The sequence below is a fragment of the Gossypium hirsutum genome, chromosome D10, assembly GCF_007990345.1.
Source record: "Gossypium hirsutum isolate 1008001.06 chromosome D10, Gossypium_hirsutum_v2.1, whole genome shotgun sequence".
NCBI classification, from domain to species: Eukaryota; Viridiplantae; Streptophyta; class Magnoliopsida; order Malvales; family Malvaceae; genus Gossypium; species Gossypium hirsutum.
In genome coordinates, this window is record NC_053446.1 from 421,698 (window position 1) to 444,014 (window position 22,317).

Genomic DNA, 22,317 nt, shown 5'->3' on the forward strand with positions numbered 1-22,317 from the left:
TCTATTTGATTAAAATAAAAAAAGGAGACTTTTACTTAATATTTATGAAAAAAAAGAATATTTTTTATCCTTAAATTAAAGAGAGAAAAAAAAAAACAAAACGTTTCCTTTCTGGAATTGAACTAAAAGAATTTAATGTTAGGTATTTTATTTAAACAGAAAGGAATGTGATTTGGATTTGATTTGATTTCTTTAGCGAAATAAAATCAGAAACTCGTTCTTAGGGTAGAAAATTTTTATTTTTTCTCAAAAAAAAAAAGAGAGAAAATTTTATCGTAAAACTTTATTTTTTAATTATAAAACAATTTTTTTGCATAATTTTTTTTCGTTCCAATTGAATGGAACAGTTGAAAATTGCAACAAATTCTCATATGAAAGAGGTTAGATTCTCCGTTTCTCTTTTTTTTTTTTCTCTTTTTAATTTGAAGATATTTGATTCCTTGTTTTAAATATGTAGATCTGTGTATGAGGAATTTGTTTCTTTCAATTGTTTTTTTTGGTGATATTGTTTGTTTTTTTTGGTTGAGAAAGTTTTGATATTTGGGCATTGGGTCAAATAAATACCTAATTAGAACCTGTTGTTGTGATCAATGTTGATTAAAGTTCTTTATTTTGTTTTAAAAAAATAGATGGGATTAATATACAGAATCTGTTCACATTCAGAGCCCTAGGAAAGCATCGTTCTTGAGATTTCTTGTTCTCATTTAACTATTGTATTAGATTTGACTTTCTGTTATGGATTTTTCTTAATTTTTTCGTTGTCAGATGGAATTGCTTCAAAGTTTTTAGTTGTATGCATGGAATATTTTCTGGGAATTCATAATCTATCACTTAGAAATTATGTCTGCCTAGTTTTCTGTTTATAAGTTTTATGGTTGATTTAGAATCAATTTTGGTTTTTAAATACCTTGGAACGCATTGGTTGGGGGGTATTTAGTAAAGGTATAGATCGCAATGTCCTGTCAACTATGGCTATTCATTCCTATAGTACAAGGCATGGCTGAAGATCGAATATCATGGAAGTTCCTAGGGAATATTAGTCACAAGTCCTTAAACTCGATATCTTGATATCCTTCTTAACTTGGTTGAAAGAAACTTTTTGCCATTGCCTGTGATCAACTTAATCGTGTAACTATTGCCGAGTGTGAGATTTAAAGAGTGCTAAAACTGGGTGATATTCTATTATTGTTATCTTCTATATGCTGGTTGATGGTGTATGATGTTTGTGTTGAGTGAAGGAATTATACTGAATTCTGGTTGTACATGTTGATATGCTTCTCTTCCCTCTTTCTGAAATCATGCATATTTCTATGCAAATTTTTGTATGCATTTGAATTTGATATATATATGTATAAATATTGATGAAATGGGTCATATTTTATCATTTGTGATGTGATACCATTATTTATGTGCTTAATTTTAGAATGCCTGGTTCAGGCTAACGAACATAAAATTGTAAATTCCTAACCAAAGACTATTACAGGATCATTCTTCACAACTTTCCATGAAAAGAGATAATAATCTTGAGTCTTTGGGCAGTCCTCGGCATCGAAGGGTAAGTTAATGCGTGACCGCTTTGTGCGTGACATATATATGTTGTACTCCTTGCAATAGCTTGGTGATAATGGCTTTACTTTCTTTTTGGGGCAATATCTAAAAGTAGGCAGTCTGAATCCAAGGGTATATGGGTTTTCTGCGCAGGTTTTGATAGCCGTCTTTTGAAATTTTAGGTCTCTTTGTGTATTTTTAAGGTTAGTGGAAGAAAATTTTGACATGATACCTAAAATAACACAGTTATAAATGTTTTGGAAGAAGTGTTTTGTTGAGATATTCACACCTGCAACTAGAAAGATAATTATCTTATTAAAGTGGTCTACATTGAGCTACATTGTTTAGTGTGAAATCATCTGGACATCCTCCAAGTATATGTTTCTAAGTTATGTTGCTTTATGATGATTGTTGGTTTGTTTTAGGTGTCAACAAGATGGGATCCAAATGAACCATGCCGGCCTAACATTGATGATGCCCCAGTGTTTTATCCAACTATTGAGGTAATCTTATCTTTTAATGTCACAATTTTCTGTTACAATATTTCTTTTTGATAACAGTGCTTAGAATTTATGATGTTCCATTTATTAGGAGTTTGAAGATACACTTGCTTACATAGAAAAAATTCGTGCTGAAGCTCAATCATTTGGTATATGTCGGATTGTTCCGCCACCTTCCTGGACTCCACCTTGTCCTCTTAAAGAGAAAGATATATGGGAACATGCTAAATTTTCTACTAGAATTCAGCAAGTTGATTTACTTCAAAATAGGGAGCCAATGAGAAAGAAAAATAGAAGCCGGAAACGGAAACGGAGGAGGCATTCAAGAATGGGAGCTACTAGAAGACAAGCCAATTCTAGTTCAGAATCTGTTGTTACTTCTGAGACTGATGAGAAGTTTGGCTTTAATTCAGGATCTGAATTCACTCTTGAAGAATTTCAGAGATATGCAGATGAATTTAAGAAGATGTACTTTCAAAGGGACTGTAGTGAAGATTTAGAGCCCAGTATGATTGAATGTAGGAAATGGGAACCGTCTTGGGAGGACATAGAGGGTGAATACTGGAGGATAGTTGAGCAGCCAAAAGATGAGGTTGAGGTGAGGAGTATGTTCATCTCATTGCTCCTCTCTATTATAAGATATTATTCATGGAAATCCCTGTTTACTTCTACTGGAGTTTGCTTTTGTATTGCAGGTATATTATGGAGCTGACTTGGAAACAGGAACATTTGGCAGTGGCTTTCCTAAGTTGTCTTCTGTGTTGACTGGAAATGATGCAGATAAATATGCAACGTCAGGTTGGAACCTAAATAATTTCCCACGCCTACAAGGTTCAGTGTTATCTTTTGAAGGATGCGATATATCTGGAGTTCTAGTGCCATGGCTCTATGTGGGGATGTGCTTCTCATCATTTTGTTGGGTAAGGCATAAAAACTGCTAGAATAGCATTCCTCTTAGTTCACTTGATTAAAGTAAATTAGGATATAAATGATACTGGTACACAACACTGTCCATTCTTGTTTTTGTTATTCATTTTTAGAAATGTACAACATGCTTCTCATAAACTTGTAGTTTTGAATTTGTATGGCAGTATGGTCACCTATTGCTGCATGATCCTCTATGGTTGCTTTAACTGCAAAGAATTTTATAAATTTAGACCTTTTGCAAATGCAATCATTTACTGGAAATATTCTCTCTAACTGTGATTTTTAATGAAATATTCAACGTGAATTATGCTTTCTATTCTTTTGTGTTTTAGGTCTGAATCCCTTTTTGATAATTTGAATGGTGACTCATTCCTTTTCTCATTTTAACTTTATTATGGTTTGAGCAGCATGTTGAGGACCACCATCTGTATTCGCTAAACTATATGCACTTTGGTGATCCAAAAATATGGTATGGAGTGCCAGGGAACCAGGCTACCTCTTTGGAGGCTGCAATGAGAAAGCATCTGCCTGATTTGTTTGAAGAACAACCTGACCTACTCAATGAATTGGTGAGAAACATATTTGTCTTTACTTTTATTCTTTATTTTATTTTATCGCTCAAAAATACATTTTATCACCTTTTTTGTTTTTGCATATTTTTGCACTTCTTTGTTGCTTCTTGGAGTCATGCTTGTTTTCTCATTGGATCGATGGTGTTGAACAAGAATTCTTAAATCAGAAGTCCAGTTCTTCATGTAGCCTCTTTTCATCCTGCATCAGTAAAATTTTGTACACTTTAAGAGATTTCATAGTTTTGGACACCTAAACATGCATTCTGGTGTCTTACCAAATCTCAATAGGTTATAGATGTAGGAATCTGGACCTAGGCTTCCAACGCATCAAGGGATCTAAGAGAATTGTGTATAAAAGAAAGACATCTGGGCTGCTTTATCAGCAAGCAACTTATATTTTGTATAAAATTTTGTTCTTATTGTAGATAAAGAAAACTGTTAGTTGTTCCGATGTGATTGTTAAACTGCGAAGGTCTAGTTGCATTGATACCTGGTGATATTCATCATGGTCATTGTACAGTGTTTCCCATTAAATCATCTCTACTTGAAGTTTCTGGACGAAAACCTGTGAAGTAATTCTTTAATATCTTTTACACTCGTTTGTTCTTTCATTTCATCAAAGTATTTTTTTGGTAGATGTTGTATCTGTTCCTCATCTCACATCCATTTTCTTATTCTTTAACTAGTTTGTTACATGCATGAAATTTATGGTTCATCTTTGGCAGGTTACTCAACTGTCTCCTTCAGTTCTGAAAGCTGAGGGTGTACCAGTCTATCGGGCCGTACAACATTCTGGGGAGTTTGTTCTTACCTTTCCAAGGGCATATCATGCTGGATTTAATTGTGGCTTCAACTGTGCAGAGGCAGTGAATGTTGCTCCTGTTGATTGGCTAGAACATGGTCAACTTGCAGTTGAGCTCTACAGTGAGCAGCATCGCAAGACATCACTGTCCCATGACAAGCTACTCCTGGGATCAGCTCGGCAAGCCATCCAAGCTCTCAGGGAGTTACATGTTCTTGGCAGAGAAACACCGGGAAATTCAAGGTGGAAACATGTATGTGGGAAGGATGGGATACTTACGAAGGCAGTTAGGGTAGATTCTTCTCTCTCACTCTAAAATAATTGTGTAAATTATAAATACACACATAATAAGTGAAAAACTTACTTATGTCATTATGTGCACTAATATATGTAAATTATCACTGTTAACAGATGAGAAAGCAGATGGAAGAGGAACGAGTAAATTGCCTTCCCCCTGATATGCCTGTACGAAAGATGGAAAAAGACTTTGATCTGGAAAGTGAGAGGGAATGTTTCTCTTGTTTCTATGACTTGCATCTATCTGCCTGCAGCTGCAAATGCTCTCCTGAACGATTTGCTTGTCTGAAACATGTAAAGAATTTCTGCTCGTGCCAGGATGAAGACAGATTTGTCCTCCTTCGCTACACCGTTGATGAATTGCAAATGCTAGTTGAAGCCCTAGAGGGAGGATTAGATGCTGTTAAACTATGGGCATCCAAAGATCTCGGGTTGGTTTCTGGTATTGATTGCGATGTTTATTTATCTAAGTGGGTTCAGGACAGTGAGGTATTAAAATTTGAGCCTGCTCGGGAAAGTTTCTCTTGTTCCTCAAGAGTGGAAGAAAAGGTGGATATTAATACTCCTTACTTGTATGGTCATTTTTCTTCGGAGGTATCGCCATCAGAGTGCCAGCCTGCGACTAAATTAAAAGCCTCTCATGTCACCTTGGATGGTCATAATAACGTCGTAAATGTTGGAGTTCTTGTCATGGAAAACAGAACGAACTCGGAGCAGGAAGCCTGCATTGACTTAAATCTTGATATTGTATCTGATTATCCTGCAACTGCAAGGAAGTCTATTTGTGATTCTGATAGCTCCAGTAACCACAGTGTAACTGATGTTGAGACATTTTTGCGAGAGAAAAGTTGTGGATTTGATGAAGTAAGAGAACCTGTTCTAAAGAGACTCAAGAGTGATTGTAGCTCATCAGTTTCTCGAGAATATTCCGAGAAGTATCAGCATTCAATTTCAACAGGTCATCGGGGTCCTGACGGCTTTGAGGGCAAGAAATTGTTCGGCGTTGAACTTCAGTTTCCGCATATCAATGCAGGACAATCAAATACCTTGTTGAAGGCAGAAACTCTCAACTGCTCAGATGTAATTGCGTCTATGGCTCACCAAGGTCATCCATTGTTGAATCATGCTGTTGAGCCTTTAAATTTTGGATCTGTAATTTTTGGAAAACTATGGTGCAACAGCCAGGCCATATTCCCAAAAGGTACATAATAATGAAATTAGATCTGATTTCTTACTATTTAATTCACAGTTTCTTTCTTTCTGTTATTAGCTTTTTAGATTCATACTTGACTTTTACAGGTTTTAGAAGCCGTGTCAAGTACTTTAGTGTGCTCGACCCAACAAAGATTTCTAGTTACATTTCTGAAGTCTTGGATATTGGGCTACTTGGACCTCTATTTAAGGTGAGATTACCTCTTGTTTGTCTACTAATTTCGGGATAAAGGTTCACTCATAAAACTTTGGCAATGGAGATGTCACTGAGTTAGCCTTCACATAGAACCTCATGTGTATTATATTATATTTCAGGTTACTTTAGAAGGCTGCCCTACCATAACCTTCTCGAATGTGTTGCCTAACAAATGTTGGGAAATGGTGCTACAGCAATTAAATCAAGAAATCTTGAGGAGGAAAAACCTAGGAGAAAGTGGGCTGCTACCTTTGCAATCTCTGCAGAGCATCAACGGGCTCCAAATGTTTGGATTTCTCTCACCATCCATAATTCAGGTAATGATGCCTTTATAAACTTAGAACATTTCTTAGCTAACAAATATCAGATTAGAAATCCTTCAATAACAAAACATGATCCATATGGTTCTTATCATGATATGGAATATGGCTTAGCAAATACGATGACGTGATAAATAGAATGTCATTTATTAATCCTTATGTATCTACCACACCTCTGTTGGGGATATGACTTTTCAAGAATCCTCCAAATACATGGAAAACATAGTAAAAAATGAACCTACCCATGTCGGAGACGCCACTTCCATGGTATGCTAATGACCATAAATGGATAGTACAGGAATTGTGCATATAGCGGGTACTCATGCAAGCATGCATTTGTCTAATAAAACAAGAGAACCGTTTTTCTTATTCAATTTAGTTGTGATAACCGTGTTCTGTTATTTATTTCCTAATAAATTGCTTTCCTCCAGGCAATTGAAGCTCTCGATCCAAATCATCAATGTTCGGAGTACTGGAATAACAAGACTACTCGTGATATCAATGAAGTCAAAAAGTACGCGCTTGGATTGAGTTGCTCGGTAGGCGAATCGAAAGCAAAAATTTTTGGTGTCGATTTGACAAAGCAAGATCATGAAGATCCCAATCAACATTCTGTTGATGAAGAAATACAGGTAGTCCTAAGAGGACTTTTCAAGAAGGCAAGTCCTGAAGAGTTGAAAATAATGCGCAGGATACTCTGCAGCGACTCACGAAGTCCTGAACGGCGAGTGGCATATGAAACATTGACCGAGGAGATCCGCAAAACATGTCGATAAACAGTACTGTTCCAAAAATAAAGGTAAAAACAAAAAAAGAGAATTAAATTAGTTCTGGTAGTTGATTCTGATAGGGAGTAGATAAATTTGGCTTTGATTATCAGATTTTCATGCTTATTCTTTCAACTGCTGATCCGGTTCCTGTCTTATATCCGAAGTCCGGTACGAGCAATATTGTAATTCACTGCAAAATCCTCCATTGTTAATGCCACTAACTTATCATAGATAACATTGCAGAATTTTGGTAACCTTACTGAAATAGATGTCATTTTTAGTAACAGCTTTCACATCTAGTATTTGTTTTGTTTTTGTTTGCTTAGGAAGGACTGAAAATTCCCAAATGATAATCATAATAAAATTAATGTTTCAAAATTCCTCAATGATGAATATCTAGAAAATATAGAGATTTTTTTTTAAAAAAAAGGTGAGGAATGATATGGTAACTTGCTTTAAATTGTTAATGTGTTAATTTTAAGGTTAAATATACCAAAAATGTCTTTTAAGTTCTTAAATTATTTTTATATGATTTTTACTTATAAAAACCATTGATTTTAATATTTAGATTGTGTTTTCTTTTTTTGGAAATTTAGGCATCGAAAATTTTAAAATAGTGATCGATTGTGTTATGTATATAATCGTTTTCAATAAATTATTCTAATTAATTTCACATCAGCTTGATTTTATTTTAATATTAAAATCAGGGGTTTTTAAAGATAAAAATTATAAGTTATATAAGAGGTTTTCTGAACATTAATATATTGGCTCGGAGTGGATTTTAACACTATTCATTTGCTTAAATTTTTTTATAAATTATTTTCTTACAAATATTATGTTAAAAAAAGGATATCTAATTTTCGGAAATGTAATGAGGGCATGTTGTAAAAAAAAACGTGGCTTTTACAAATTGTATATAAATAATCGAATAGTATTACAACATATCATGGTTGAACAATATAAGAGTGACTTTGTTGTTGAAAGGTTTTTTTTTGTTTGCAGTCGGATGTATTTGGTATGTTTTTGTAACCTTTTTAATGTCTTTTTTTATGTTAATAAAATTTCACATCGGTTAAGAAAAAAAAAGATGGTATGTTAAATTTTGTTACTAATTTTTATATACTTTAAACAACATCGTTAAATTTATTAAGTTCTACTATTTTCAAAATATTATGTGTTAAATATATTATTAGATGTGTAATGCTATGTCAAATTTCTATTTGTACATATTACTCACAAAAATGCCAGTTGATGGATTTAAAAATCATCATTTGCATCAAGATTGATTTTAAAAACATGGACACAATCTACAACTTTGCAATAGAACATAACTAACAGCAAAGCTTAATGAAACATATTTAATTGTTACCATTTTGAGTTAGGTCTTAAATTTTAAAATTTGAAATGTATTTAGAATAAAATTGACTAAATTAAATAAACTAAATCTACTTAAATTGATGCAAACTATTTTCATAATTATGTATATATGATTAATATTCCAAGAATCTGAGAATGGCTAATGGTTTGGTGAGGGAGGGATGTTTACACCATGCATACAACCAATCCGAGTATGAGTTTCTGTGAGAAGCTGTTGCAAGGCTTGATTTAATGGCAAAGTGGCGTAAAATAAATAGATATAAAGTTGGTTAAAGGGGTATGGGATGAATGAGCACTTTGGCGATGGCATCTTTCAAAGATAGTTCAGGCCTTGTCAATCCATCGTCTTTCTTGTAAAGAACCAAAACTAGACGTGCAATGTTAAGAGCTCGCACCGCAATTTTGTTTGAGACAGGCATTGGTTTAAGACAACCTTCGTTCATGTCTTTCCAAGCAACCTCAATCATTTCCCTGTAAGCTTCGACCGCTTCCTGTCTTGTAACACCATATTGTTTCATGTAACAACTGGTTCCACAAACCAGTCCCCTCTTTTCTTCAGCCTTAATTTCACCATTAACACATTCCTCGTTACATTGCTAGAAGAGTTTTTAGAAGAAAAAGAAAGGTGAGGGATATACCTCATTAGTTGAGAGATCATCGTAGAGACGAGCAATTTTGTTGAGGGCTTTATGAAGTTTGTTATCAGTATTGATCAGCCATTGATATGCAGTTTCATCTGCTTCTCCCATTCCTACCAGGGCTTGACAGACTGAAACAAGGCCTGCACTTGACGTCATTGCAGTGTCCATATACTCATCAAATGTTGGCACATAACTTCTATGCACCCAACGTCGCTCAACAAAATAGGCTTCTGCTAATTTCTTGAACTAATCACCCAATACAAAACAATTAATTAACCATAATAAACTTTATGTTGTGATGCAACTTAAATTAAAAATTTTATGGGATCTTAAGGACTATTCTAACAGTCGAAACGTGAAATATCAGTTCAGCCAGACATTTTCAATGGGCAAACATCCTTGGTGTGTTCTTATGTCTTGGTTGATGACCATGTATTGCATTAAGGAATGAATGAAGCTTTTATCTCAAAACAGCCTCTATCAAATGACTCCAACTATGCATAGGCTCATAATTAAAGTGTACGAGACTAATTTTAAATCAAATTATGTTGAAGATTGCATGCCCAATTATGTTCTACCTACAAGTTTGGTGGGATTTTTGTATAAGATTATTTTGAAAATCTTAATTAATAGGTTGAAAAAAACTGTTGAGTAAAATGATAAATGATACACGGCTAGAGTGTTTAATTTCATAGATGCGTGACAAATTATGGATGGGATACTACTTGCATGTAAAATGTTACATTGTCTGAAGAATTGATGCAACCTAATTTACCTCATTTATAGTGTAGGAAATGGCATAAGACCTCCCTTCCTTTCTCATCTTATCCTCAGCTTCATTGTGAATATTGAAGATAGTCTCGTAAACAAGTTTCAAGTAATTTGTTGGAAGTTCATCTATAACACCAATATCAAATCTGCACACCACCAGTTAATTTTTATCATAATTCATTAAAATGTTAATAAGAAATTATATATAGTAGTACCTTTGGATTGCATCGGTGAAATATTGGAGTTCTTCATAGGTACCATAGGCATCGTACGTATCATCAGTGAGTACTAAGGTTGATAACAGTTTAGCGTATATGTTGCAAGCACGTGCATAACACGGTTCAAAATAAACCGCTATCGCCGAGAAAAAGCACTCCACAATTCTACTTCTTGCATATGGAAGCCTTGATTCTATATTTTCTTCTTTCCACTCACTGTATGCCCCAAGCAAGCATGACATTAACTAAGATTTTAGAAAACGAAAAGTTTTGCTTTGGGTTCAGCACAAAAATAAAAGAGTTCTTATTACCTACAAAGGTTGCTTAGTTCCTGTTGATGCGTCATTTGGATCCGATTGAAATCATACTTAGCAAACTTTAGTAACGTATCATTCCTTGCTTCATCACCATCATCTTTTTCGTAAAAACATATATATTGCCTTGCTTCTAGTCTTGGAACCCCTCTTTGGTAGGGGCAATAGAGGGCATTTTCGATGTATTGGGCATAGTGTGGACTTGTTTGGCTTACCATGGACTTCAATTGTGATGTTGTGAAATCACAAGTTTCATCAAGAACGAGTTCACCATTTATTCTGAAATGGGAAGCTTCATATAAACTTATCAGCTCTTTTGTATCACTAACTTTGAACTCGCCATTCTCATCATTGAACTTGTTAAAAATATCTGATTCAATATTCAATACATAGAATTAGCATTTTCAAATAATAAAAATAGACTACCATTTGCTGGTGTTTCGATGCTTGTATTCTCTTTTTCTTTTTCCTTCCTATGAGCTAAGAGAAAAGGTTTCTTCTAAACAAGTTAAATATTTTTTAGGGGTTAGAATTAAATTATAAATTTTTAAAATATTTTATAGCTTCACGGTTAATCTAATCTGGGGCTTCCGGTTTAAATAGTGGCGACAATGATGTTATAATAATATATAAGTTAATAGTAGAGACAATTGTGGTAATAAAGTGAATTATGGTAAAAGAGAAAACTATTTTAAAATTTACAAATATATACTGGAAATTTTAGTTTTTTATCAAGAAAATAGTAGATTATTTAATTTTCTTGAAATTAATAAATATTCAAACTTTATTACACTAATAAATATATCTAATAATGTAATGGTTTTTTTATTAATAAACGATTTCGTGTATATACTAAAAGCATAAAATATTATAAGAGTAAAATCAATATTATAAGAATTAGATGTTCAAAGCAATCAAATTACAAATTTCTCATTCAATCATCACAAAATAAAAAAAATTCTCCCACAAAAAAAATAATAAAAGTAACATAAACATTTATTATATAAATTATAAAAAAATTAATTAGTTAATCTAACTTAAATCTTATTCAAAACAAGGTTTAATTGATTTTGAACTCATTTTTACTGTTTTTTATTTATAATTTCAATACCTCTTGATTTTAGGGTACTGTGATTGGATCATTTGATTTTCAGTTTTACGGTTTTGTCTAGTCTAATTCTTATAATAATAAGTAAAATAATAATTTTAAAAGTCGAAAGGATGGATTAAAGTAAGTATTTACTATTCTACGGCACATGTCTATCTTAAAAAAATTATTTGACGCGAATCAATGTAAAATTAATTTGAATGGTCATCGTAGGATAAGCACTTATCAGAAGACATATTATAACCATGAGATCTGAAAACTTGAAACATGATTGCAATTGCGTGCAAATTATGCGCACTGTTACGAATGATTTTACTTAATTCATCAAAACAGTTGGTTAATTGTTGCTCTATTTCGGTCTCGAAGTGGTAGGATACTCCTAGGCGGCATAATGAATTTATCAAAACAACATTGTGTAAAGGATCAGTTGTAGAAGCCATTAAAATATCCTTCACCGTTTCTTTCAACACTTCAACTTGTCTTGAGCATCGATTAAGTTCCTACATGTATTATTACATATAAGCAAATGGAAAGTAAGGTTGAATTTTAATTTATCAAACAGGTAGATATGTGCACTTATGTGTTATATAAATCATAAATATTATATATACACAAATACATGTAAATATTCAAGTACGTTGATGTGTCCCTACTTTATTAAGGGTTCTATGAGTTTAAAGGTTGAGAGTTACATCAACAAATCCTATACTATTCCTAATTATTCTAATGGTACCATAGCTCCCTCGAGATCCTCTACACACTAGAGGTTTTGGGTTTGAGTCTTGCCATGAACTTGCTTTTCAGCAACAATGGTGCCATATACTATGTAGATAATATCATTAAATGAAAATGAAAGAAACTAAACTTGATGTTTTCAACGGATAAATACGGAATCAAAATGAAGGAAATGATGGATGTAATAATGTATATAAATCTATACCGAGATATCAAAGGAAAGAGTGAGGAAATGATCACCCCATATGTCTGGGGGAAAGTTGGCCAACGGACGACCACTTTCTCGATGGTTACTGCTTAATGGCGTAGCCTTTGTGGAGCTTGTGGAATGAGCTGCAACAAAGCAGCACCTCTTGGCCTTGTGCAGGCGTAGGGGAAAAAGCGTTGGGAATGGTGGAGAGGGAGCCTTAGAGAGGCAAAGGAGGATGTTGGTGTTGCCCAACACACTGCCTTGGACTTGGACTGCCATTTCTATTGCTAATTACACAACACAACAGAACTGAATGTGAAGTTGATGAGGGATAACTAGCTGATGAGGCTATTTATAAAAAGCCAGGAGTATCCTTTCCTGACATGGAAAAGATATTTTGGAAATCAACGTGAATAATGTGATGCTTCCATTTTTTTAATAATTAATTTGTTGATATCGTACATTATCTGTCGTGCTGATGAGGCTATTTATAAAAAGCCAAGAGTATCCTTTCCTGAAATGGAAAAGATATTTTGGAAATCTACGTGAATAATGTGATGCTTCCATTTTTTTAATAATTAATTTGTTGATATGTACATTATCTGTAGTGGTCCATTTTTGCCCGGGCTCAGGAAATTGAAACAAACCCAACATAAATTAGACGCAAACAACCCAAAGCACACTTAACAGGCCCAATTGTAAAAAACTTAAGCCCAAGTAACCAGCCCACAAACTAAAAACATTTTCAGCAAAATGAGAGGCAGAAACCCTAGGTGTGTCGCACCTAGGTCCACCTCTAGCGCCGCATGTGACCTCCTCGCGTACCCTTCGCGCCGCCGTACGCCAGCGCCCCATCCACGCGTATCTGATACTGCTCTGTCACCTGCAAAAGACAACCAACAAAACAAAAAATAGAGAAAACAAATAGAAAACGGCAAATGAAGCAGAGATTAAACGTTTGTAATCTATCTATAAAAAGCCCCAAGCAGTTTCTTTAGTTTTTTTCTGGACACTCTTACAAACATTGGAAATAAAAATCAAAAGATTATCTTTTGCGTTCTTGTCTGATTTATTTATTTATTTATTTTTCATATTTTTTTCTTTTACAAATCTTTTTTAAATATTAATAAAAAGATAAAAAAAAGAAAGGGAAAGGGGAATAGCTGAGGTCGCCCGCAAAGCCCGTCACCGGAGCCTTGTTCGGTCGCCGAAATCAGGACGGGAGAGGGCGTGGGTTCTTCTTCTTCTTTCGGTCCTAAGGCCCAGAAGGCTAGGCCTTCAAATATTTTTTGAATCAGGCTGAAAATTCGATCTCCGCGTCGCTCTGACAACCGCCTACGGTGGAGTCGCGGCGGCGCAGACAGTGGCCCTATTGGCCGGATTTGAAGCTGTTAGAGAGAGAGTTTGAAAGCTCTCTGAATTTTTTTTTAAAAAGCGGGTTTAAACTTATGGAACATGATTTCTTTTTCCAAACCCGAATAATTGAATCAAATATCTTTCGAATAAATAAATTTTTCGGTAGTATCGTATCGGGAATTCGATACGTTGTGTCTTAACACATTGGATATGACATGTTGTTTTCCCGAGATGAGGTTTTTCTAAAAAATAATAAAGGCAATATTCAGTGTTTGAAATTTTGAGAAATTGTGCCCTAACGTATTGGACTACGATTTCTTCGTCTGACTTAAACAATTGAATACCCTTTTGAATTTTATTGCATGAGTCTTTTTAGGACAAGTTGATTTTTGAGGATGTGAAATATAATGCACTAACTCATTGAGTATGACATTTTCTCTCTCCGAAATGAGAGGGTCTTAACATATAATTTGATTTACACAAGTTGTTTTTTTAACAAGGGATCGTATTTTAAAACTCTTCAAAGTTTCCAATCTTCGACACTAAGACACTAATTAATCAACTAGGTACCAATTTTGGGCGTTACGAGGGTGCTAATTCTTTCTCGTACGTAACCGACTCCTGAACCCTTTTTTCTGAATCTTGTAGACCAAAATTGTTGTTTTAATAAATAACCACTTTTCGAGGTGACCCAATCACACCTCATTAATAAAGGATTGGTGGCGACTCCAATTTTCGTTTTTGTTTTCAAAATCCAAGTCGACCCAGTTTTGTAAAAAAAATGGTGTCAACAGCTTGATTAATTAATGTCTCAGTGTCGATGATTGAAAACTTTAAAGAGATTTAAAATACGATCCTTTATTAAAATGTTGAAAAATTTCAGAAAAATGACATATTTTACGTTAATCGAGAAAGAAAATTATATCCCGTAAGTTAGGACATAATATCTTGAATTCTCGATACATGAATGAATGCCAAAACTTTATTTATTTAAAAGATATTTGATTATCTCAGTTTTAGAAAATACCATATTCCGTAAGTTAGAACACCATCTTTTATTAATTCCCGAGATCGTTTGAAAACTTAAGTTTGAAAAGATTCGTATATTTAGATTTATCGCGAAAATCGAAACCCCGTAAGTTAGGGTACAATTTTTGAATCTCCAAAACGCGAAATATTGCCTTAATTAAAAATTTCTTTTTTTTTTTGAATAATAAAGACTACAATACCTAAACTATGTGTATTTTGTTTATTTAGGGGTAACATAAAACGGTTTATTATGGGTATATAAAATACATTAGGTGCCACTTTTGAAATGATGGAATGATAGGACGCTAATATAGAACATGGAATGACAATTTATGAATAAAATGTTACATTAATAAATGACAAATATACAAAAATACGAATGAACAAATTATAGTACCCACGGTAATAAGCACATGACATATAATTTTAATACCAACATTAGTAATCAAAGGAAAATAAAAAGATAATGTATGAAACAATTTAAAGTGAATAATAATTTAAAATAAATGATTTATAAGAACAATAGATAATAAAAGTTCCAAATAATCAATATATAAGAAAACTTAAAATAAATGATAATAAAAAAATCTAATATAAATAATAATAACAAAAATATGAAACATTTTAAAGAACATATGTGACAATTTGAAAGACATATTCATATATATATAATAGTTTACAATAAACAAAATATAAAAGAAAAAATTGAAATAGATAATATGTAAAACAATTTAAAATAAATAACATATAAAACTTAAAATTAATGATAATAAAAGGGATTTTATTTTTTTAAAATAAATAAATAAATTAAATGGGCCTAGGATGAAATCGAATTCGGATTAAAAAACTCGGGTCAAAATTGCAAATAACATAAAGGTTGCCGGGACCAAAATAGAGAGCGCTGAAAATTCCAGGGGGCAGATGAGAAAATATCACAGGCCCCTTATGCGTAGCGTTTTAACTCAGGGCCAGCGTATGGTTCAAGAACCAAATTGAAACACCAGCAAAATTTGCAACCCAAATTAAAAAACTAAAAAAGACTAGATTGCGGCACGTTGTAAAAGCAGAGGGGCCGAATGCGCAAATAACTCATTTGTGAAAACGGCGCAGATCCTCCCCAGGCTGGTCGGGTTGCACGCTGGTGGCCCCCATACGACGCCGTTTTGGGCATCTGGGGCAGTATCAAAACGGTACCGTTTTGGTACCCTATAAAAGCCCCAAAAATTTACAAAAAATTCATTTGGCCCCTCCCTCAAAAAAAAAAAAAAAGAAATCTCAGAAAAAGAACTCTCCTCAGCCCTTGGTCCGGCCTAAAGTCCGGCTACAGCTTCGGCCACCGTGTCGGCCGCCAGCCGCCGGCGACGGCGCCACCGCATGCGGTAACCAAAAAAGGCAAAAAAACTTAAAGTTTCTATTTTATAAATGTTGAGACTTAAAGTTTCTATTATGTCAAATTTATAAGCTACTACCATTATCTAGTTTGTGACCAAAAAGATAAACTTAAATAGTTGATTGATAATTTTTCTAACATTTCACAGTTGGGTGATCAAAAAAGAAATTTACTAATAGTTGAATGATCGTTTTGTAATTTTTCATAATTAAGGGACAAAAATTTACTAATAATTAGATGATTATCGTTCTAATTTACCCATTTATTAATTTTATGATTAGGACGAATAAATTTACCGTCTCAAGTTCCAATGTTAGGTCGAAGCTGACCCCTAAGCATATTGTAAAAAAAACCTGGCTTTTACAAATTGTATATAAATAATCGAATAGTATTACAACGTATCATGGTTGAATAATATAAGAGTCACATTCTTTGTTTTTTTTGTATAAAAAGAGTGACTTTGTTGTTGAAATGTCTTTTGTTTGCAGTTGGATGTATTTGGTATGTTTATGTTAATAAAATTTAAGAAAAAAAATCTTAGGTTAAATTTTACTGTTAATTCCCTATACCATACATGAATTGTGAATTTAGTTCATATACTTTATAATTTGATCATTTTTAGTTTCTGTACTTTTTAAATTTTGAAATTTTAGTCCTAATTAAACAACATTGTTAAATTTATTAAGTTCTACCATTTTCAAAATATTATGCGGCAAATATATTATTACATGCGTAATGTTATGTCAAATTTCTATTTTTACATAATATTCACAAAAAAGTCCGTTGATGGATTTAAAAGTGATCATTTGCATTAAGATTGAAATTTAAAAATTCAAAAAGTACGAGGACTAAGAATGATTAAATTAGAAAACATAGATAAAATTTACAACTTTACCATAGAACATGACTAATAGCAAAATTTAATGAAACATATTTAATTGTTACCGTTTTGGGTAAAGTCTTAAATTTTAATGCATTTAAATCAAAATTGACTAAATCCATTAAGATTAATGCAAACTATTTTAGTTTTACTTATTTTCATAATTATGTATATATGATTAATATTCCAAGAATCTGACTTTCATATTTGATATTCAGGTAATGTAAATAATTCATGTAGAGTGGAGTAAATTAAAAATATATGAAACCTGTTAATGGCTTAAAGATCGAGGGATGTTTACCCCATACAACCGATCCGAGTTTGAGTTTCCCGGAGAAGCTGTTGTAAGGCTTGATTTAATGGCAAAGTGGCGTAAAATAAATAGATATAAAGTTGGTTTGTTGGTGTTGGAAACAAAGAACAAGCAAGCTCAGCTTGTGTCTTGAGCAGCAAGGCTCGATACTTGCCGAGGAAACAATTGAGTTTGAAAACAAAAGAAAGAAGAAAAGCAAAGAAAATAGAGAGTATTTTTGATGAACTAAACTGATTTCATTCATAGGTTGAACAATGGCATAATGCCAATACATAAACCAAGCAATTTGCTTGTCAAAATCTGCATAATGATACCTAATCATCACCTACTACCACTAATACATTGAAACTTGAAAAACTAAGCTTGCACACTTAAACAAAGCTGACTTAACAGCTCAATTGTCATCAAAATTACATCAATCATAAACCTAACATAGTTCTAAATGAACTAAAGTACATTACATTAACTTAAGATTACAAGATGAACAAAATAGGAATAGTTCAGCTCGTTCCAGCAGCTCCTGCATGGCTTGGTCTTCATGGCCTGCTTGCTGTCTGCTTTGTTGCTGCATGCTGACCAACATTCAACATGGTTAAAGGGGTATGGGATGAATGAGCACTTTGGCGATGACATCTTTCATAGATAGTTCAGGCCTTGTGAATCCATCATCTTTCATGTAAGCAACCAAAACTAAACGTGCAAAGTTAAAAGGTCGCAGCGCAACTTTGTTTGAGACAGGCATTGGTTTAAGACAACCTTCGTTCATGTCTTTCCAAGCAACCTCAATCATTTCTATTGGAACCTACCCATTGTTTGCAAAGTCAAAAAGGGTGGGCACCGAAAGTAGAAAGTAAAATTGATTGGCAAGTTGGGTTAAAAGTTGGCATGGGATAATTGCAATTTTGGTCCCTAATTGTATAGGGACATTGCAAGTTGATCCTTGAGCCTCAACTATAAATAGGCCTAACCATTTCTTACTTTCTTCATCCCATAATTGCCATTCTCTACTTAAGGCATTATTCTCTCTCTCTATTTGTAAATTTCACTTGTAATTTTTGGAGTGAAATATATTTGGTAGTGCCCGAGGACGTAGGCAAAATTTGCTGAACCTCGTTAAAATTCTGGTGTTCTTTATTATTTGTTTTGCATATTTTGTGAATGTGATTGTAGTGATTTATTGTGCTATTAAATTACGATAGAGGGATATTCTAGCTAGGAAAGACTTGGTATTTAAGTGATCTTCGTGATCTACCTCTCTTTCCTGGGAATTGAACTTAGTGTGATTTTTCAGTACAATAATTTTACTCTTTCACACGCTTCTGCGCAACAATTGGTATCAGAGCCAGGTTCGTACTTGGGGAATACGACCGTTTACGGTACTATTTACGTATACGGCACTATTCACGTATATAGTACTATTCACGTATACAGTACTATTCACGTATACGGTACTGTTCACGTATACAGTAGTTGGGATTGAGGAGAAAAATGGCAGCAGCATCGTCATCAGCAAGGACTACTGTGACAAATGCAAAATTTGAAGTAGAGAAATTTGACGGTACCAATAATTTTGGTATGTGGCAATGTGAGATCCTGGATGTCTTATGTCAGCAAGAGCTAGATATAGCCCTTGAAGAAAAACCTGACAAGATGGATGACAAGGAGTGGGCCAAGATCAATAGACAGGCGTGTGGTACAATCCGCCTATGTTTGGCCAAAGAGCAGAAGTACTTTGTCATGAGGGAGACATCAGCAAAGAAGTTATGGGATACACTGGAAGAAAAGTTTCTAACGAAAAGTCTTGAAAATAGGCTTTATATGAAAAAGAAACTTTATCGATTCACGTATGCACCCGGTATGTCGATGAATGACCATGTGAACTCATTCAATAAGATTTTAGCAGACTTGCTAAATTTGGATGAGAAATTTGAAGATGAAGACAATGCATTATTGTTGTTGAATTCCCTTCCTGATGAATATGATCATCTTACCACCACATTGCTTCATGGGAAGGACACGATCACATTTGATGCAGTCTGTAGTGCGTTGTATAGATCTGAGACTCGAAAGAAAGATAAAAGAGATCACAGAGATACAACCGCAGAAGTCTTAACAGTAAGAGGTCGTTCACACAGCAGCAAATCTGGTAGAAGGGGAAAGTCCAAAAGGAGACCCGCCAAAGATGAATGTGCCTTTTGCCGTGAAAAAGGGCATTGGAAAAAGAATTGTCCTAAGCTACAAAAGGGCAAGGCTATTTCTAATGCATGTGTAGCGGAGCATGATGAGGAGTCAGACTTTAGCTTGGTTGGCATGGCAATGGCATGTCAAACGGATGAGTGGATTTTGGATTCAGGATGTACTTACCATATGTGTCCTAATAAGGACTGGTTTTCTAGTCTTAAAGAGCTAGAAGGTGGAATTGTTCTTATGGGCAATGATAGTGCTTATAAGACAATGGGAGTGGGTACAGTCTAATTGAAGAATCACAACGGCTCAATCCAAGTCTTGACAGATGTTCGCTACGTACCTAGCCTGAAGAAAAATCTCATCTCATTAGGTGCCCTAGAATCTAAAGGGCTCACAATCACTTTGAGAGATGGATTACTAAAAGTAGTAGCTAGGCAACTGACGGTGATGAAAGGCACAAGAAGAAATAACTTGTATTTTTTAAATGGAAGTACAGTTATTGGATCAACATCAACAGTTTCTACAAAAGATGTAGATTCAGAGGCTACCAGATTATGGCATATGCGATTGGGACATGCTGGTGAAAAAGCTTTGCAGACATTGGTGAAGCAAGACTTATTGAAAGGTCCAAATTCTTGCAAAATAGAATTCTGTGAACATTGTGTTCTGGGCAAACAGAAGAGGGTAAAATTTGGTCTAGCAATTCACAATACGAAAGGAATTCTGGACTACGTTCACAGTGATGTGTGGGGACCTACCAAAGTAGCTTCTTTGGGAGGTATGCACTATTTTGTTACTCTTGTTGATGATTATTCAAGAAAAGTATGGGTGTATCTAATGAAAAGAAAAAGTGAAGTTTTGGATGCATTTCTGAAATGGAAGAAGATGGTGGAGACTCAGACTGGTCGAAAGGTCAAACGACTTCGATCAGATAATAGTACTGAGTACAAAAACGATCCATTTCTACAAGTATGCCAAGATGAGGGCATTGTGCGACACTTCACTGTTCGGGATACACCACAGCAAAATGGGGTGGCAGAACGAATGAATCGAACTATACTGGAGAAAGTTTGATGTATGTTGTCCAATGCTGGATTGGGCAAAGAATTTTGGGCTGAGGTAGTTACATATGCGTGCCATCTAATTAACCGTTTGCCATCAGCTGCAATAAATTGAAAAACTCCTATGGAGATGTGGACTGGTAAATCTGCTACTGATTATGATTCTTTGCATGTATTTGGTTCCACTGCATATTATCATGTAAAAGAATCTAAGTTAGACCCAAGAGCAAAGAAAGCATTATTCTTGGGTATAACTGATGGAGTAAAAGGATATCGTCTCTGGTGTCCTGATACAAGGAAGATTGTTTTCAGTAGAGATGTGACTTTTGATGAATCAACCATGTTGAAGTACAAGGATTCACAAAAGGATGACAAAACTAGTAGTACTTTGCAGCAGGTGGAGCTTGAAAAGGTTAACGATGATCCAGCTAATATTGAAGGGACAAATGATGAAGAGGTTCCTACCCAAGAACCTCTACAGCAACAAGATTCAATTGCATATAGAAGGCCAAGAAGAGAGATTCATAAGCCTGCTCGCTTTGATGATATAGTGGCCTATGCACTTCCAATTACAGATGATGATGTTCCTTCTACTTACACAGAAGTAATAAGTAACCCTGATGGTGTAAAGTGGAAGCAAGCAATGAATGAAGAAATGCAGTCTCTTCATAAAAATAAGACCTGGGAGTTGGTGACACTACCCAAGGGAAAGAAGGCAATTGGATGCAAATGGGTATATGCAAAGAAGGAAGGATTTCCTGATAAAAATGAAATTCGATACAAGGCTAGATTAGTAGCAAAGGGTTACGCTCAGAAAGAAGGAATAGACTACAATGAAGTATTTTCTCCAGTTGTGAAGCATTCGTCTATTCGGATTTTGCTAGCCTTGGTTGCGCAATATGATCTTGAACTAGTTCAGCTTGATGTGAAGACCGCGTTTTTACACGGTGATTTGGAAGATGAAATCTATATGACTCAGCCAGATGGATTCAAGGTTGCTGGAAAAGAAAATTGGGTTTGCAAACTGACAAAGTCGCTTTATGGATTGAAGCAATCTCCGAGGCAGTGGTACAAGCGATTTGATCAGTTCATGAAAGGGCAAAGGTACACAAGAAGTAAATTTGATCATTGCGTGTATTTTCAGAAGCTACAAGAAGGAACTTTCATATACTTGCTCTTATATGTTGATGATATGCTAATAGCATCTAAGAGCAAAGTTGAGATTGAAAGATTGAAGACTCAACTCAATCTCGAGTTTGAGATGAAAGATCTAGGAGAAGCTAAAAAGATTCTCGGCATGGAAATATGGAGAGATAGAGCTCATGATAGAGTTAGCTTGTCTCAGAAGCAGTATTTGAAAAAGGTACTACAGCAGTTTGGCATGAACGAGCAGACAAAACCTGTAAGTACCCCGTTGGCTTCTCATTTCAAGCTTTCTGCACAACTATCTCCTTCGACGAATACGGAACGAGAATACATGTTGCAAGTTCCGTATTCTAATGCAGTGGGTAGCTTGATGTATGCAATGGTGTGTACAAGACCCGACATTTCACAGGCAGTTAGTATAGTGAGCAGGTATATGCATAATCTTGGAAAAGGACAT

At 34.5% G+C, this 22,317-nt stretch overlaps 2 protein-coding genes across 3 annotated transcripts; one reads left to right on the top strand and one right to left on the bottom strand.

Moving 5' to 3' along the window:
- Positions 1–2: 2 nt before the first annotated feature.
- Positions 3–7,428, top strand: LOC107930371 (lysine-specific demethylase JMJ18). Of its 2 annotated transcripts, XM_016862002.2 has the most exons (11): positions 3–380; positions 1,484–1,555; positions 1,974–2,051; positions 2,140–2,646; positions 2,744–2,968; positions 3,383–3,544; positions 4,273–4,641; positions 4,761–5,847; positions 5,946–6,049; positions 6,174–6,371; positions 6,806–7,428. In XM_016862002.2, the coding sequence occupies exons 1-11, from the start codon at positions 339–341 to the stop codon at positions 7,148–7,150; spliced, it is 3,189 nt and encodes a 1,062-aa protein (XP_016717491.2). In that variant the 5' UTR covers positions 3–338; the 3' UTR covers positions 7,151–7,428. The 2 variants fall into 2 exon arrangements, with proteins under 2 accessions (XP_016717491.2, XP_040958564.1); XM_041102630.1 differs by lacking the exons at positions 3–380; positions 1,484–1,555 and adding an exon at positions 1,702–1,751.
- Positions 7,429–8,598: 1,170 nt separating this feature from the next.
- On the bottom strand, positions 8,599–12,830 carry LOC107930320 (vetispiradiene synthase 3). The gene is made up of 6 exons (XM_016861951.2): positions 12,549–12,830; positions 10,463–10,835; positions 10,149–10,367; positions 9,938–10,079; positions 9,160–9,408; positions 8,599–9,081 (listed from the first exon to the last, which is right to left on the bottom strand). Exons 1-6 carry the CDS (start codon positions 12,775–12,777, stop codon positions 8,791–8,793), a joined length of 1,503 nt encoding a protein of 500 aa, XP_016717440.1. The 5' UTR covers positions 12,778–12,830; the 3' UTR covers positions 8,599–8,790.
- Between the last annotated feature and the right edge of the window lie 9,487 nt (positions 12,831–22,317).